This window comes from Thermobia domestica, chromosome 7 (assembly GCF_964235325.1).
Source record: "Thermobia domestica chromosome 7, izTheDome1.hap1.1, whole genome shotgun sequence".
Taxonomy (NCBI): Eukaryota; Metazoa; Arthropoda; class Insecta; order Zygentoma; family Lepismatidae; genus Thermobia; species Thermobia domestica.
In genome coordinates, this window is record NC_137460.1 from 136,151,193 (window position 1) to 136,168,931 (window position 17,739).

The 17,739-nt window shown below is 33.2% G+C and overlaps 1 protein-coding gene across 1 annotated transcript in view; it reads left to right on the forward strand.

Moving 5' to 3' along the window:
- The window catches only part of LOC145690410 (ATP-binding cassette subfamily G member 4-like), a 271,793-nt gene that overhangs the window by 224,142 nt on the left and 29,912 nt on the right, over positions 1-17,739 (forward strand). The window contains exons 7-8 of the mRNA XM_081765255.1: positions 5,417-5,553; positions 10,874-11,042. Coding sequence (XP_081621381.1) covers positions 5,417-5,553; positions 10,874-11,042 — 306 coding nt within the window. The remainder of the gene's footprint in view (positions 1-5,416; positions 5,554-10,873; positions 11,043-17,739) is intronic.

The window sequence follows — 17,739 nt, forward strand, 5'->3', positions numbered from 1 at the left end:
TAAAAAGTGAAAATTCTTTCAGTAGTTTTACTTCACTCATATTCATCTGTAATTTTCAGTTTGTTGGCAATTGGTATTAAATTATAGCTTAAAATATAGACGCACAGGCAGATAATATACAAAGAAACTACTAAAGCAGCTATTAAAATCATTTTTAGAAAGAAACTGTAAATATTTCTAGAATATGTTCTTAACAATGTTGAATACTTCCATCTTTGTTTTTCAGTCAATTGCTTTACAAGGGGGAAGTATTCCTATATTTTGCTTGAAATGAACAGGAATTTTATTGATTTGATTTTACTCATTTTACCTTCAGGTCTACTTAAATGTCTCTTAGGTTGTGAAGAATAAATTCTGTGTTATATATGCTTAACATTTAACAAGTAGTAGTGTCACATGTACAGAACGTAAAGGAATTTGGGTTTGTATTCCGTGATATTTTCTAATTTAATATTTGAAGCTGGAAGTGGTAATAGATTTTAGTAGAAACATTAGAGGGAAAATGGAATTATGTTTTTGGGACGGTTAACGGGTTGCAAAAAAACCCTTCTTGCTATTTATTACCTTTTTTTTTACTCCATAACGATCAACGATAAAACCGGAAGTGGTTGATTTCTGCCATTTCCGGTTTGAATAGAGGGTTAAAAGATAAAAATGGTACTTTTTTCTTAGAATGTCAAATCGATTAAAGAACATACTTCTCTCACTATCTCTTATCGTTCCTATTCATTGAAGCTCAATTTTGAAACCGGAAATATTAGTTGATTTGTATCACCTCCACCAACGAACTCAATTCCTTACTTGTGACCGTCTACATTCTGGCCAAAACTGATAGTGATGCATCAAATAGTTCTTTAGATCCTTTTGTCTCCCGAACGGACACACGGACAGAGCAAATATGTATATAAAGCAGTGGCGGCTTTAGCGGGTAGGCCAGGTATGCACGGGCCTACTCAAAAATTTTGAAAAATATATAAATGCTGAAAGATACAATAAAGAGTAAATGAGTTTTCCACTATTTATATTAAATGGTATATAATTATTTAACAAATAGCATCAACCACTACTGTAAAAGTGATTTCCTGCTGCCGTTAATCAATCAAACGTGTAGCGAGAGAGCGGGCTACCCAAAATCAAAATTCTAAAGCCGCCCCTGATATAAAGGACATTTAGTGAGCCAAATCGCTTAAAAATAAAACTAATTTAAGTAGTATACATTTCTATATAACAAAACATCATCTTCATAAAATGAGATACATTTAAATAAACTTTAAAAAGGAAACAGTAAAATCATATAATTAAAATCTCTGTTCATTTCAAAGAAAATAGCAGAATATATATACAGTATGGCGCTAAATTCGTTGAACAAAAGCAGAGAAGTGATTCCTGGAAGTAAAACAAACAAAAAAGCTAAAATAAACATAGGGCGAAAACTCCATCGTTTACGTGTTATAGGCTGCCGAAATCATGATAAAATGAATTTTAAAGGTTCATAGCTCCAAAACTATGGGACCTACCTTGGTCGGGTCAAGATTTCACTTAGGAACTAGTATGTGCCTTATACAAAAATGCGTGTTTCAGAATCCTGAGGTGCTTCCACAACAATTTTTATAGAGGGAGTTTGACTACGGGTCTATGATATAAAGTACTCTCCAATTACCTCCATAAAAATTGTTGCGTGAGTACCTTAGGATTCTAAAACGTATTTTTGGATAGAGCAGATACTAGTTCCTGAGTGAATTCTTGATCCGACTACACTAGGTCCCATAGTTTTGGAGCTATGGACCTTTAGAATTCATTTTTTCATGTTTTCGGCAGCCTATAACACGAAAACGATGGGGTTTTCGCCCTATGTTTATTGGAGCTTTTTTTGGTTTGTTTTACTCCCAGGAATCACTCCTCTGCTTTTGTACAACGAATTTAGCGCCATACTGTATATAGGCCTATATATATATCAACGGACAGTGTACTCAACACTATTCATTCATATATTCACTGACGTATTCGTATTGTAGTTATATAGATTGAACTATTTAATCTATATTTTGCATACGGTACAGTTCAGAAGTCAGAAAAATTATATATAAAGAAGGGTAAAGTGCAAAGCAACTATTTCTCTCTTTTTACTCATGCACTCTCTTATGCATTTTTATGCACTCTCAAAGTGCAAAGCGCATACTTAAATAAAAGTCAACATCGGCGTCACAACGTTACACTGCTACATAAATAAAAATCATACATAGAAAAATCAACTTACAAAGCACATTTTGTAAAAATTACGCAATAAGAAAATTGTTTAATGCATTTATTTATTTATTTTCTTCATGCAGACATATTTCTGGACATTACCAGTATCTTTGGTATTAATCTCGTCACACATGAAGAATGACGTCCCTCTGGAGAAAGGGGAAAGGAGGAAAACGGCTTATAACCTGTATATTAGGTACTATCCCAGTATTTATCTGATGTGAACGAGGAAAATCCAGTAAAATCCTCATTCAAGATGATTAGCCTGAAAAAGCTGTTACATCTTTTTGAACGAGTGTCCCTACCGAGAATCAAACATTTAGTATGTTTAAAAGAGCTTCCTTCTTAAAATACTTCCTTGCAGTTATTGCTCTTACAGTTAGTTTTTGTTCAATATCCTGCAATAAATTCGTTACTCCTAACTTTTTTTTTTTTTTTTTTTTTTACTTGAGAGTATTACACGATTTTAAGACAGAAAGATATAATACCAAGTTTATCCGGGAGCTTGAAGTAAAACGTTTGTCTTACTGTGAAGGGACTGTGATTTCTCATGCGTTCAATTTTTTTGTAGAGTTTCTGCATTGCATGGTTTTCTTTCCATCAATTTTCATGCATTTTAGTTTCTCTATCTTAGACAGAGATAGAAACAGAATTACAGAACCAAGGGATGGTCATTAATAGATATAGTAATCAGGGGCTGGGCTCAAGTGAATTTTCATGGGCGACTGACTAAAGCATTCGATGCAGAACAAACAACCAAACGAAATCAAGTCCACCGATTACTGCAGTACAATATCTGAAGTACTGTTTCATATAAGCACGTTGAATTCTATTCATACTATTTAGACGCTTCCAAAATAATATCACTAAAATAACAAGTTATTATCGAGATTTTGTACAATTATTTAATTTCTAGAATATTGATAAGAGTATTAAAAAAAAAAAGTATTGGACCTGGTTCTAGACTGTTTGTGATCGCTTGACCCCTTGTTGAGAACAGCCTCGTTATGGCATAAAAGTGAACGAAACAAGAAGTAAAACGGAAAATTCTTTAATTAACTGGTTCATTACTAGCTTTGCTATTTTAATTCAAATTAGAGATATAAAACACTGAACAAAGAAACGTTTATTAAAAAAATAATAAATGTGTAACAGTTTCACTAACTAACCGAACATATTGGCTTCCTCAGACACTGTATCCTAATTTGACTAATGACTGAAGCTACAGTGTCTGAAGAAGCCAACATGTTCAGTTAGTTAGTGAAACTGTTACACATTTATTATTTTTAAATAAACGTTGCTTGTTCAGTGATTTGTATTTCTAGTTTAAGAAAAAAATTTTGTGCAATTCTAATTAGCTTTTCCTTCTTTCTTCTTTCTTGAACTTTTGCCAATGGACGCTGTCTCCTTGCGTCCCTACTCATTTCCGTCACTTCCTAAGACATCCAGTGATTATACTTCATTAAGAAGAGCCACGTGTGTTTGACTTTGCGAGAACAACTTTGCTCTCAAACTCTTGCGGAAGGCAATTCCAAACAGTGTTCGAAGTGGAGAAACAGTAGAGGCGGTATGTTTTATTACGATTTTGACTTGACATACCGGCTACCTAAATGTTCAAATTCAGTGAGGGTATGTCACCAAAAAGATTGCATTTCTATTTACATAATAACTAAAAACCATTGGAGAGCTTCTTTGTAGTAATACGAGGAAGGGGGGCATGAAGAGACTTTGATTCCCTCCAACTTTCTGAAAAAATATCCCCTTATGTTGTATACGTATTATAGGGAATTATACACGAAAATGCCCAAACACCGAATGAGGATATTAATAATGGAATGGAAACTCCCAGTCCCTCTGGTTGACTGTAGGGTATTCCAAACACCCCATGGTCCGCTCCCACAGCAGATAACTCCTAAACCCGCTCATGCTCAAAACACTGCATTTATATGCATTAAGGCAAGAAGACACGCACATACAAACATACATTACAAAGAAATAATTCAATATTACACATCAAAATATAAACTGAGTGAACTTCTTTGCAGACGGCTCATTTTTTAAAAAAAAAACGTAGGAAAAAGATAAGAAAAATGTCGGTGTTGTCAACTTAGAAATTATTTCCACGTAAGAAATAAAACCTTTTCGTAAGAAATAGAACAGGAATAAAAGCTGATCGTCAATTACTGTGTATAAAAATGGATTTATTAAAGGTATTTATCATCTACTTTCCAGTGACGGTATGTTTTAATCATTGGAAAACCAGAGACGGTATGCCTTCATCACTGAAAAACCAGAGGCGGTATGGCATACCACCGCATACCGTCTCACTTCGACCACTGGTTCCAAACTTGTCCGTTAGAAGTGCCACATAGAGCCCTGAAAATAAAGCACTAAACTACTCTGCCATCTGTTGGCATATTGTTCACTTAAGTGACATTATTTATCCATATACGCAATTCACTTTACTACAAAACGATAAGCTAGAGCAAACATTATGTGAAAATATTATATTGCCATTAAGTTTATATATCTACACAAAATTTCAGAACTCTAGTTGCATAAAAAGTAAGTAAGTTAAGTGAATTGTAAGTTACAAGTTTTGACACCAGCAAACAAATAAACAGAAAAGTAATCTAATAAAAACATTATAATAGGAAACTTCAAGTAACTGGTAAGGAGAAATTTGAAGATAGACGATTTTACTATAAAATCAGATTAGTAATAATAACAATGTATTCTTCAAAACACAAAAGTACATTGTTGGGTGGGCTTCCATTTGTTTGTTGACAACTATCAAAATTTCGATCACTATGGTTTAAATTTGTAGTTTATTCATTAACAAAATAGAAACACTTCTTCTCTCAACTCACCTTTTTCCTCTTTTCCATTCCTTGTCCTTGATTTTTTCTGAGGATGTTTGTCGTATTGAGAATGGAAATGTTGGAAAAAGGAATACATATTGCACATCAGAAGCAGTAAGTACATTTTTCTCTGTCAAATGGTTTACGTATATTCCAATCTTCCTATGAAGAAGATTTTAAAAAAATAAATAAATAAAAAATAAATGTTACTTTATGGTTATTGTAAGCTTCTTAGTAGCGCTTATTCATAGTAATCTATAACCTATGATTAATAAATACATTGTATAATAAATGTCTTCTATTTTTAGCTCTGCAAAAAGACTTAATTCAAGATTACAAGAAGATCTCATCCGAACTAGTGAGGGAGTTTGACTTTCCGACACCATTCTGGACACAATTTACGATATTACTTAATAGATTCTTTCTTCAAATGTTCAGAAATACGGTAAGAACAATTATTTGGTGTTAAACTACTTAGTTATTTACTTAGTTATTTACACCATAAGTTTCGAAAGTAAAAGAAGATACAGAACATTCATCCCTTCATGAATTTTTTTTCCTACTGAAACACAAATAACTGTCAAGTTTGATTTATCTAATCTACCATCAATGACAACATACTTCAATTACACTTGGTTCTACCAAATTAAGCTGAACACACACTGAGACAAATAATGAATCTAATCATCCTTAACACTGTAAAACCAAAAGTTGAGCTTACGATTCAGAGTTAGCATAAACCTGTCCCAGAACTGCCCATAGGCGACCTGGGTTGCGACCATGAAAATATTTTGGGCGACATCATTTGGCATAGAAATGTTACAAACTTGAAAATCATAAATTTAGCAGAAGAAAGGTACATTTTGGAGTAAGGATGCTAAATTTGGAACGCAGAGTGGTATAAACTTGGGGTGAGAAAGGTAAATTTAGGGCGAAATTGAAAATTTTGGTGAGATGATGAAAATTTGGGACGAGAGTGTTAAATTTGGGGAGGGAAAGAATGATAAATTTCGGAAAATTACCCAAACGAAGGGAATGAATACTTCTGACATGTTTCATATGTTAATTTACATGCATGAGAATTGCTATATACTGTATACTATAAGTTAGTTAAAACACAGTCACATACCACTAACAAAGGGAAATTATGTAAGCACTTTCGCTAGTGCTTCATCAGACAAGAGAAGAAAACAAATTGGAAGAAAATTATATATATACAGTATATATAATATCAGATTAATGATTGGGAAACATCAGGTACGGCGTTATATTGGCTTATTAAATCACGTAATAATTTTCTAAGCTTTTGAGAGGAGCCCATACAGCCCATATAATGGTTGAATGTAACAATTTCCGAAAGAAACTGTCAGTTAGAACGTAGGGGAGTACAAAAATAATGGATATTAAATCTCGTAGTAGAAATGAATGACAAGTAAAAGGAAATATAAAAATTAGAGAGATATACAGGAACTAATAAAAATGCTCATAAAATGACTAACAAAAATTGGAGTAAATCTAAAATAGCAGTAAGATAGAAATGATTACACGACACGTAAATGGAATGAGGTAGATTAGAAATGTTATTAGAAATTGACTAGACTATGGAGCGGTTTATGGATAGAACAGTAATGTCTTCTCCTATTTCAGATCCGTATTTAGGTAAGTGCTTTTCTGTGCTCGAGCACAGAGAAGCAAAATTTGGGATTTTTTTTTTTTTTTTTTTTTTTTAAGATTTACAATAAAGTAATATTTAAAACCCGCAGAGTCCCGCGCAAGCGCGAGAAAATATGTTAGTGTGTTTAATTTGTTCTAATTACAGTAGTCACTAATTAGTTAGCTTATCTGATTATTTTTAGAAAGTCATACTCTCCCACCCCCACCCTAAATGTGCTTGAATCATGACAACTGATACCCTTAAACTCAGCGACATCCAAAACTATGAATTCAACACTAATATCTGTCATTTCGATTACTTTTAAAATCTCACCCCTTCCCTGGGGAGTAGAATTTGACCTTAAAGTTGAATTGTATTAAAACTGTCACTATTCATCTCAGCGACCCCAAAAACTATGAATTCAATTCTAATATTGGTCGTTTTCGATTATTTTTAAAATGCCCCTATATTATTCTTATAGACACTTTGCACCCACATATCTCACATATCTCAGCTCAGGTGTGACCTAGAGACCTGAAACAAGTCATTTGGATCATTTCTCTGAGAGCTTTAAAACATTAAAATTTCATGTTCCTGTCTATTATGGTTCTCGAGTTGAAAAGCGTTACAGACAGACAGCTTAAGTCCCGTCCTTAGTACATCATCATCATCCCATGGAAGGCAATAGCAAACTACCATGAGTTCACCTTGCCCAGGGACCTTCGTGTCAAACATCCATCAAACATCCTATACCATAATCATCATTGAGAGAGTTAGGCCATTTAAAATTATGTTATAACTTTTGCAACATGTAATACCTAAACTGCTACTCAACAAGAGCTTGTATGTTTGCAAAATCACGGCTTGTTTCCTTGTTTGAGACGTAAGTTTGTGCGGTGGAAAGGGCGGAAAATTGTTTAGAGCACAGGGGCGCACACTATATAAGTACGGGACTTATTATTATTATTATTATTATTATTATTATTATTATTATTATTATTATTATTATTATTATTATTATTATTATTATTTTCTGATGGATGTATTAGAACTTGGAAAATGCTTACGCGGAATAAGTTGTCAAATGTATTATTGAATTAAACTGTGTTCAGGGATAGATAGCAGCGTATCTGAGGGTTGCAGAAATATCGGTCGTTAAGTGTTTCGACACCGTACAAAGCTGAACAGTGGGTGCTTCTAAGAATGTATTGGTGAATAAAGTTGGAAGAAATGCAACTATCAGAATTGTGGAAACATGTGCTTTATCCTTGTGATAGAATGCGTAGGACACTTGTTGTTTATTGACTGTAGAAAAGTCAGACAACTGGAATCGAATATTACTTTATTTTAAAATTTCTGGGTTTTTCCCCGTGCACAGTAGATGCAATATATTTTAAGAGACCAGTTCTAGTAGTAAGAATGTGAAGGTTGATGGCTCTTGAGTAAACGATTTTAGGATAAGTCTGAAAAGTGTTTCCAGATTCAAGTGATATACTAAGTTCAGGATAAGTGAAATTTGTGTATTTCTGTAGGAAATAGTGGCTGAAATAGTATTGACTGAGGAAATTCGTAATAAAGAATTTTACGTTTATTTTTTATTTCACTGTATTTTATTTTTATTTTTAGGAGTAGGGTGGATTTTTGATCAATTGAATTATTTGCGGATAAGGTACGGGAGAAAGTTTTTGTCGGCTGGAGAGTGCGTCACGAAATCTTGAAGTTTTGTTGAGGAACAATGTGACGAAGCAGATACTGCTTCCACAAATGGCTAGACCCCATATAGTAGGAAACGTTTGATATGGCAAGAGTGGAAACTCTTGAAGTGGAAATATTACACACTATTTAGCAGGATTGAGGTATAAGTCAGTCCCGTCAGCCATTCTTAAATCTGATGTTAACATCAAAGATCATGGTTTTGTTGAACGAGGATCAGATTATTTAACAAGCACTTGTGGTTTGAAGATTTTGTTGATTATTTTAATGCATGTGGGCTGAGGGTCCATATTAGGAAAATTATTTTGTGAACCGAAGCCAGCCGTAAGATTTGAATGGTGGTTTCCATGAATCGTATGGATAACGCATAGTTATAACTTTTACTTTATAATAACAATATCTGAAAATCAAAACTGTTCATGGCTTACAACACTTAGCTAGGAACCGTAATATACGCTTTAATTGGGAATCGTATGTTCATCTTTTGAGATTCGTGGTGGTGTTCGGGACTTTTTCAGGGGAACTGGGTTATGGGTGAGAAGAATATTGGTGTATGACGAGTTAACTGCGACGGAGGCTAGGATGGTATTTAGTAGTAGTACCTACTACAGTAGTACAGGTACAGGTACTCTAGTAGTACAGGTTTGATGATGAAGTTAGTAGTAGATAAGGAATGACTAGTGTCCTATGGAAGAATTTGGACGTGAGGTTGGAGATGATAGATGAGGAAAGCAGAAAGGATTACTAATGCTCGAAACAATGGGTCTACCTGAGTTGACAGGTTTGTGAATTTTAGGCAAAAGATGCATGTTCAGTGTTTTTGAAAAGTGCAAATTGATTATTTAAGATAGGGTTTTAAGTAGGCTTTGCCTGGCTAGGCTTAATAAAATTGTACATTTTTATTTTACATACATTGCAATATGAAAAACGATGGTAGGTTTTTAAATAACAATTTGTTCTGAGTTCTTTGATTATATCTATTATAATTCAATAATAACCATTAGTGCAAAAGAAAGATGGTGTTAGAAGCTGTTTCACAAAATAATTATTTAGGTAGTCATTATTTAGATGGTAAGTGATAAGCAATTCTCTTTGTAAACGAGATAAATTTAACAGTTTTTCATATGAAGACCACTTGAAATTGAGAAAGATCTGATCTTTCATGTACTAAAAGGATGCTAATGTGTCTATCATTGCGTTTTGTATAAGTGTTCTGTAGAAAACAAATTGTAGCCAACTTACCGAACGTAATTACAAATGCTATTTAAGCTAGTGTAGCAGAGGTAGGATGGCCAGTTCTTTACCTCCTAAATTCAAAAATAAAGCATAAAAACTAGAAATTTAGTTGAATGAAGTAGACTGATGGGTAAGGATATTAAAGAAAAAGAGAAAGTAGATGTAGCACGTACTTGGTTTATTTGCGTATATACGATTTTTCCTGAACTGTTTTCAGACATTTATCTGTAGTTTTCAGTAGGTAAGTGATTCATAGGAGATCGAAACACTTAATAAAAACATCTTGTAATTTTGGTGAAAGGATTCTAAAAATTGACAAATTGACCATTTGATAACTTGCTTGTTTTCGAAGAAAAATTCATGTAAAGATTTAACAAATCTTCTGTAGGCCCAAACTATGTTTGAGTTATCCTTAAGTACTACCTCTTTATTACATGAAAATAAATATACAATTAACGCTACACGTAACATTAAACATTAGAAAAAATTGCAGTTTTACGAAAATTTACGTAAATGGAGATGAAGAAAATATAATACACTGGAACTTCATGTCGTTTCCCTTCTACGTAAACCAGTTGTGTGCAGGCGATTGAATTTCTGATACACTGATCATTACTGAAAGAGGTTAAAGTATAATTGGTTCACACTGTTAGGGAAAAACCTATTGCAGACACAATTCAATCAATTATATATATATATACTGCATTAATTGCTTTAAATTGTATATATTTAAAAGCAAATCGTCAACTACTTTCTTTAAATAAATTATATGTAAAGGAGTTTGGATGAGGGTTACACATATACAGTAACTAGATAACCATGACTTTGTTGTAAATATACATTAATTATGGCTTCGGTAATTAATATCTCGTCTATATAATTCACTTTGATTTCTTATAATGTTAGAAAACCAGATTCTCGACAGAGGATATATGTGCGATAGCATTTTCAAAATAACTGGAAGGTCAAATATTTCTAATTTGCAAATGGTCTTATTACAACGTATTATTGTTTTCGATTACTAATGAATAAAAGAAATTAAAGGTATTAGAACCAACGTATTTGTATAATATGTAAAATCAGTTATATGCCTGAAAATTAAATTTGTCAAAGATAAAGTGTTATAAATTAAAGATTCAGTTTTAATATTTTTATATTGCAGGTCGGAGTTAAGATCCAAATTACGAGTTACATTTTCTGTGGTGTCTTGTGTGGTCTCATTGCGTACGGAATTGGAAACAATGCAACTCAAATGATAACAAATATGAAATTACTACTTATCAATCTCATATTTGTCACATTCAGTCATCTCATGCTCACAGCAATATTGTGTAAGTTAATAATGTATTTGTTACAAGCAATTAATGCACGTTATCTTACAAAGGAAAGCAAACATGTTTCATTAAATTATATTATTTTTCATGTTCAAGCCTAATAGTTTCATACTCATTTAATTGTTGTAGTTACTATTGAAAGTTTCTGGCAATTGATGGTAGATTTATGTATATTAGTAGCCATAGATTACGCTTGTATTAAAGATGTAGTTTATAAGAGAGTGATTATCATCCTGAAGGGCGTGAAAAGTAAGGAAGGAGGCACAAGCTATTGAAGATATAAACTACATTCGTATTTACAAATATTACGAATGTAACAAAAAGAAGTTAAATAAAATGCTGTATAAATGCAAAATAACTGTTAAGTAAGAACTCTGCTTTCATTAAGAGCAGAGCTGGTAAAAAGATAATTTTGCATTACAATGGTATAATTTAGGAGTCTTGCTCTAACTAAATATAACTAGGTGAGAATGTTATTATTATTATTATTGAATGATGTATCTAAAATTGCCAGAGAAAAAGAATCTATCACCATCAAGCAAAAGGGGGGTATGCAGGGTTTATAATAGGTGCACCGAGTAAACAAGATCGAGACCCACTGTTATAAGATAATTAATGTAAAAGAAACTGCCATTTGCTCAGAAAGATCAGACATTGGTAGCACATAATGTTAATAATTACGTGCTTCTTTTCAATCATTACAGTATTTCAAAATTAGTTGTAGAAGCGACAATTGGAGGTCTACATACGAGCTTTTTGCTATACAAAATATGAATATGCTATTCACTTGCACAAATCTAATGTGACCGAGGCAGAACAAGAGCGCAAAATATTGATATTTTTGTGACATGCGGATGAATTTTTCAGTTAATGGTAAAAGTGTATTTTTCATCTTTAGAACAATTCTTTGTAGAATATTAGTTCGTTAGAGTGATCTGTAGTTTGTGATATTCTAATATTTTAGTTTTACCTAAAGGAAACGGGAACGAATTAAATTTTGAGAACGAGAACAGTTAGATACTATATTTAAAGTAGATAAATAAACATTTAAAAAATTAATAAAGTAAATAATTCAGTTTCTTCTTGTTATTCTTTTAGTAAATTCTTGGGCTCTAAGTATCTCGTCACAAACTATGTTTGCATCATTATATGTAATATTGACATCTGTACCTGCTAAAAAAAAAACTTCATCAAGTGATATAAGTATTTAAAAGACCTTACTTCAATTAAACATTAATATTTTGTTGCTATCTTCACAAATCGAAATAAAATCCATGCGCTTTTCGTACAATATTGACTAAGGGATTCTTACTTTCTCGGCATGTTACAGATCTCAGCACTTCATATGACTCAAAGTTAAAACATTCGATCCATTTCTAGCAAATGGAGAGTACACAATAGCTTGCTGAAAAGGGGCATGTCTTCGCAGAATAACTCCATTCCTCCTCTTATTTATTATTTTATAGCTTTATACTATTTGTGTGCAAGAAGAAGTTTGAAACAAAACATAAAGAACTTAACATGTTTACCTTCTAAACTTCAATTTCACTCAAAAAATTTTCGTTCATATTGTTCAGCGTTCTTTAGATGACATTTTGTGATTTAACCAAATAAGAAAGAAAAAAGACATTTCCTTTCCCATCAATTTGAAAAAGGTTTAAAATCGTTTACCAATTGCTGAATTTATAATTGAAAAACCGGCATCGAACGTAAGACATTGGATTACAGGAAAGATTCAACTATCAGTATATGACTACCTTATAATTACACTAATCAACACACAAAAATTACATCTATTATTACACAAAAATTACATATATTACTACACAGAAATTACACTAGTCAACAAATTTAAACTTTTTGTCTGCTATATAGACGAAAGTAGATCATTCTAACTGAATCTTCCCTCCTGAACGCGAAAATAACAATAAAAAGACACTTATTTCACTTAAAAAAAATTTGACAAAGAGGAAAGAAAAGAGAAAAAAAAAGAACTTTTTGGTGTATCAGAACTTATATGAGTCTCTACCTCACATCAGGTAATAAAATATTAATGATTTTGAGCGTTCAAATCACAGATCACGCACTACTCATAGTGTCCAAAACATTTCGCTCCATTTGACTTAGTTTGTGGTCATTTATATATCTATATATATATATCTAACTATCGGTTTACAAAAACCATTTATCGTCTATATTTGGTTTATAACTCGTAACAGTTTATGTCTGCAATCGCACATTACGACGCTTTACCCATCTAGGGATTTTTAGAAAATAACTTTCACTAGAGGATGTTTCTCCTCTTAGACGATCCATTTCCAAACTTATTATTTGAATAGTTTTAAGTTATTTATTTAACACAGGGACACGTCATGAGACCTTTCTTTAGGATCACTTTCGTATATATATCTATATGATTCGGATTTTTTTTTTAAAAACGATCTCCCGCAGGTGTACGAAGTATAAAGGTTCAAATTGAGGATAAAAAAAAAAAAAAAACTGGTCAAGTCACAGGATACATATGCAGGTGAGAAGGATTCAAGGTACACTTTCCACAATGGCTTTTGGTTGGTAGTTCAGGGATAATATTCGTTATGATGTGGGTTACGTTTAGACCTACCATTACTTTCCAATACATGCCATTACAGAATTACATAAGGTATCATTTACATTTATTCAAAAGAAAAGGAAAATTACTTAAGTGCACGGCGGTATTCATGACAAAATCTACATTCTCAAATTCGTCGGAAAACTCACTGGCAAACTATAGCAACCAATACACGTTTAGGGGGACAGACACGAGCGCTCTTACATATATTCATAATACATTTAATATCATACTTTTACTTTAAAATCATATTCACATACTAATTACATATACATCTCGACGTATTCATTTCTCTATATATATATATTTATATTCAATAAATGCGCACACATTTAAATTAATCACCCCAATAATAAAATTTTTACAAGGTTGCAAACATTGTCCAAAAACAAATGACTTCCGACATTACATATGAAAAAGAAAATTGATTTTTTACTTGATACCGCGCATCTATAAATTTTTCACTTTTATATAATCAGTTCGTGCTTAAATCATGGAAAAAAAACTTTGGAAGGCAGGCACGTAACACAGAGCATTTCTAAAGATATAACTAGATAAACCAAAGTACAATTTCTGGGCCCAGGTTAACTACAAAGTAATCGAAAACCAACACAGAAAGGAAAGTGACCAACGGATTACAAAAAAAAAAAAACTTGAGAGGAACGACGGTGAAAGAACGTAATCGAATTGTCGTCAAATACTAAGTCTTTGTTCATTTCAGCGATAGGTCAAAATGTGATGGAGGACCCGATCATTATCTACTCCATTCATGAATCGTGTCTTGCAACGTCTCAGCTGGTAATTTCAGATCAGAGTTGTACGTTAAATAAATCGTAAGTAACAAGTTCAAAATCTTAGGGGGGGAGAAGGTTGAAAAAATTAAAAAAAAAAGAAACTTGAAGAAATGAAGACAGAGAGAGAGATAGAGAAGAAGGAAGACGAAGAATAGGGGCGCCAAAGACTTAAGTGAGAAATAACTAACGCTACAAAGATAGAAGTCGAATTTCGCTCTCAACAAAATCCATAGCCAAAATATTCTTAACATGCCAAAAGGGTGGTCTACTCAAATACGTAGACTCCAGGGGGCGCCCTGCTGCCAAGGATGCAAGTTCTGTGTCCATCAGATCCCAATCCCACAAGAGTTTGCTTGTAAGATTGAAATCCGATCCCCGTATCCGGCCCAGACCAGCAGGATAAAAGGAGAGGGGGAAAGGGACCAGGTAACTGCGTCCCCAATTTTGAAATCTCTAAGTAAAAAAAAAATATTCGACCCCTTGGAAAAACTAAGAAGGTTCGAGGACAGTAATGAAACTAGAATAGAAGTATTATCTAAGATATCCCTAACTAATGATTTGCCGAAATAAAAAAAAATTAAATAAACCGAATTTTGGATCGGTGATTTCTATTGCCAAACCTCACCGATAGCTACCCTTCGCAGAATGCGCTAAATTCTGAGGCATCGATTAATTTCCATCACTATCTAGTTTGGAAACTAAGAAAAGAAAACGAAAATATTCAAGGGGAAATGGGGTCGATGCCCGGGTACGGGAATAAATCTCAATAATTAATTGTTTTGATTCTGTAACCCTATCAGAACTGTCGCCTCCATGAACATTGTAAGCTAGCCCGAGTAGGTAACGTGGGAAAAAAAAATCTCACGGAGCAGGATATTCTATTTTAAAACCGACCAGAAAATATGATTCACTACAGCCCTGTTGTATAACTACTATTGTCTTTTCATAATTTATTATTCAATATGTCTAGTCAACGATTATATGATGCTACCCCTTCTATCAGATGGTATTACTATGGTTGATTATTATTATAACACATAAAACTACAAAGTGTTACCGTAGTCCGACTATATATCGCCCTCCGGTCCGCGTGATATTATGGTGCAGGGGTCAGAACCTGAGATGTTTGTAGTTACACGTATCTATTCAATATCTATATATCAACACACGGCGAAGTATTCACTGGGCTACTATATATTTTAAACTATATGGGTGTCCTATCTTCTATATTCATTTACTACAATATTCATATACTTATTAATATTCATATAATATTCATATCATTATCTTTTCATTTACTACGTCGCTATATTTCACAAACACCCTGTTTCCTCTATCTACGCCCAGCCTATATACGCATTTCATCCTAACACTTTAAAATCTATAATCACTACAAACATTTCCCATTCCGATCACCGCACGACAACCTCACTCGAACCCAAGACTCTTTCATCCCAAACACACAATACTATGTAATACTCGGTAGCTTTATTAAGAAGAAAGAAAAAAAATCCTACGTATGTTCACTGAAAATAGAATTATCTGCGATAATGTTTAATGTTTATAAAATTCTGCAGCAACAATGTACTTCTGCAGCCACGAAGAAAAATGAACATCTAATATAATTCCAAAGCGAAGAACTAGCATCATATCGCCCGACTTCTGTTAAAAAATTACGTATTGTTTATTTACTTAAATATCTCGATTTCTAGACTATGCAGAATGTTGAAACTTTCAGAATATATTAATTTTTGGTCACTTGACCTAACTGTACATTCATATGGGCTGTGAATTATACCTTCTAGGTTTTATTTCGGAAAGAAAGGTCAATTTCATGGAAACTAAATCACTAAGCACCTCGACGGAAGAATGGCGGTTAGTACTGACTTTTGACACTAGGGCTAGCGACGATATAATCAACCCTTGAACAACTGAATGTGACCTTGTACACGGAATTATTATACTATATTACGTTCACTTAATGACGGAGTAATAAAAATTTTATCGCATAGTAAATACTACACTGTCCATATTTAATTATCTCACACACTCTTTCATCACTTAACTATCACAATTACTACTACTAGAACATGTTTCTACATTACGAACACATACATGCCACATTCATACTACACACTACATTAATACATGTTATACTAATAAATATACACAGAAAACATTCATATTTTACCATGTTAAATCGGCTCTATGAAAAGTAACGAAAGGAAAGAAATGAACAGGGCCAACTGGCCCTTATCTTTACTAAATTACATTCTTTACTTAACCTGTTTAATCAATGCCCTGAGGGGACATATCGGAGTATTAGCTAACAATAGGACCCCTGCCCTGAAGGGGCAGGAACCCGGAACAAACTACATGTTCAACTCATCCCGCTGGAAGCCGTACTCCCAATTTGGGAGTCAGATAGGAGCCCTTATTGTAAATTTACACGTACATTGTGATTACTATTCTAACGACAACAAAATTAAATACCGCCATGTATGCTAAAAAAAAATCACTCGCTACCTACATAAACAAATCTCTATGTGGACAGGTCTTGTAACCCTCAATTAGTAGGAAAATTGGGAGGTAGAAATATCAAGGGAAACACTGATCTTCAGAACCGGATTTAGGAAGAAAAACAGAAATCACAATACTTCGGGATCCTGTTCATAGCCATCGGTGGATGCAATCATGGCGTCACTATCTTGCACTTACTATTCTCAGTTTTTTAAACCAGTGTTGTTCGAAAAATTTAATAGTTTATGGCTCCTTGAGACTTCCAGTGATTTTTCATGTTAATAAAATCCAAATATTACCTGAATTTTGATGTTTACCACTGCAGGAATCAGTCCATTTACGAAGCAAAAAAACTAATGTCGTCGACCACAATTTCAGGCATGGAATGGAATAATTGCGCCCTAATATCATAGCGTGGGTTTATCAGCCAATCAAAACTAAGCATTTTGGCGGTGGGGCTTTGAAACGAATAAAATTTGGTAAAATCTGGATCAAACTAGATTTTAGAAGGACCTAGGTATCTAAAAGAGAGGTGAAGGGTGGTCCTGAAAATTCTGTCGAATTTTAGATTGGTTATTTGATCTGGAAAGTTCCGTCCAATAGTGGATCTATATTTTCAGATAGCACTGACACCGTAAGAATTGTAATAATCCATTTACATATCCATATACAAGACTTATAACTAATTTAATATATAAATAAAGATATTGATTCCCAAAACCATAATTCCTAATGAATTTTTTACAGTTTTCCATGTTAATTTGAAATAGAA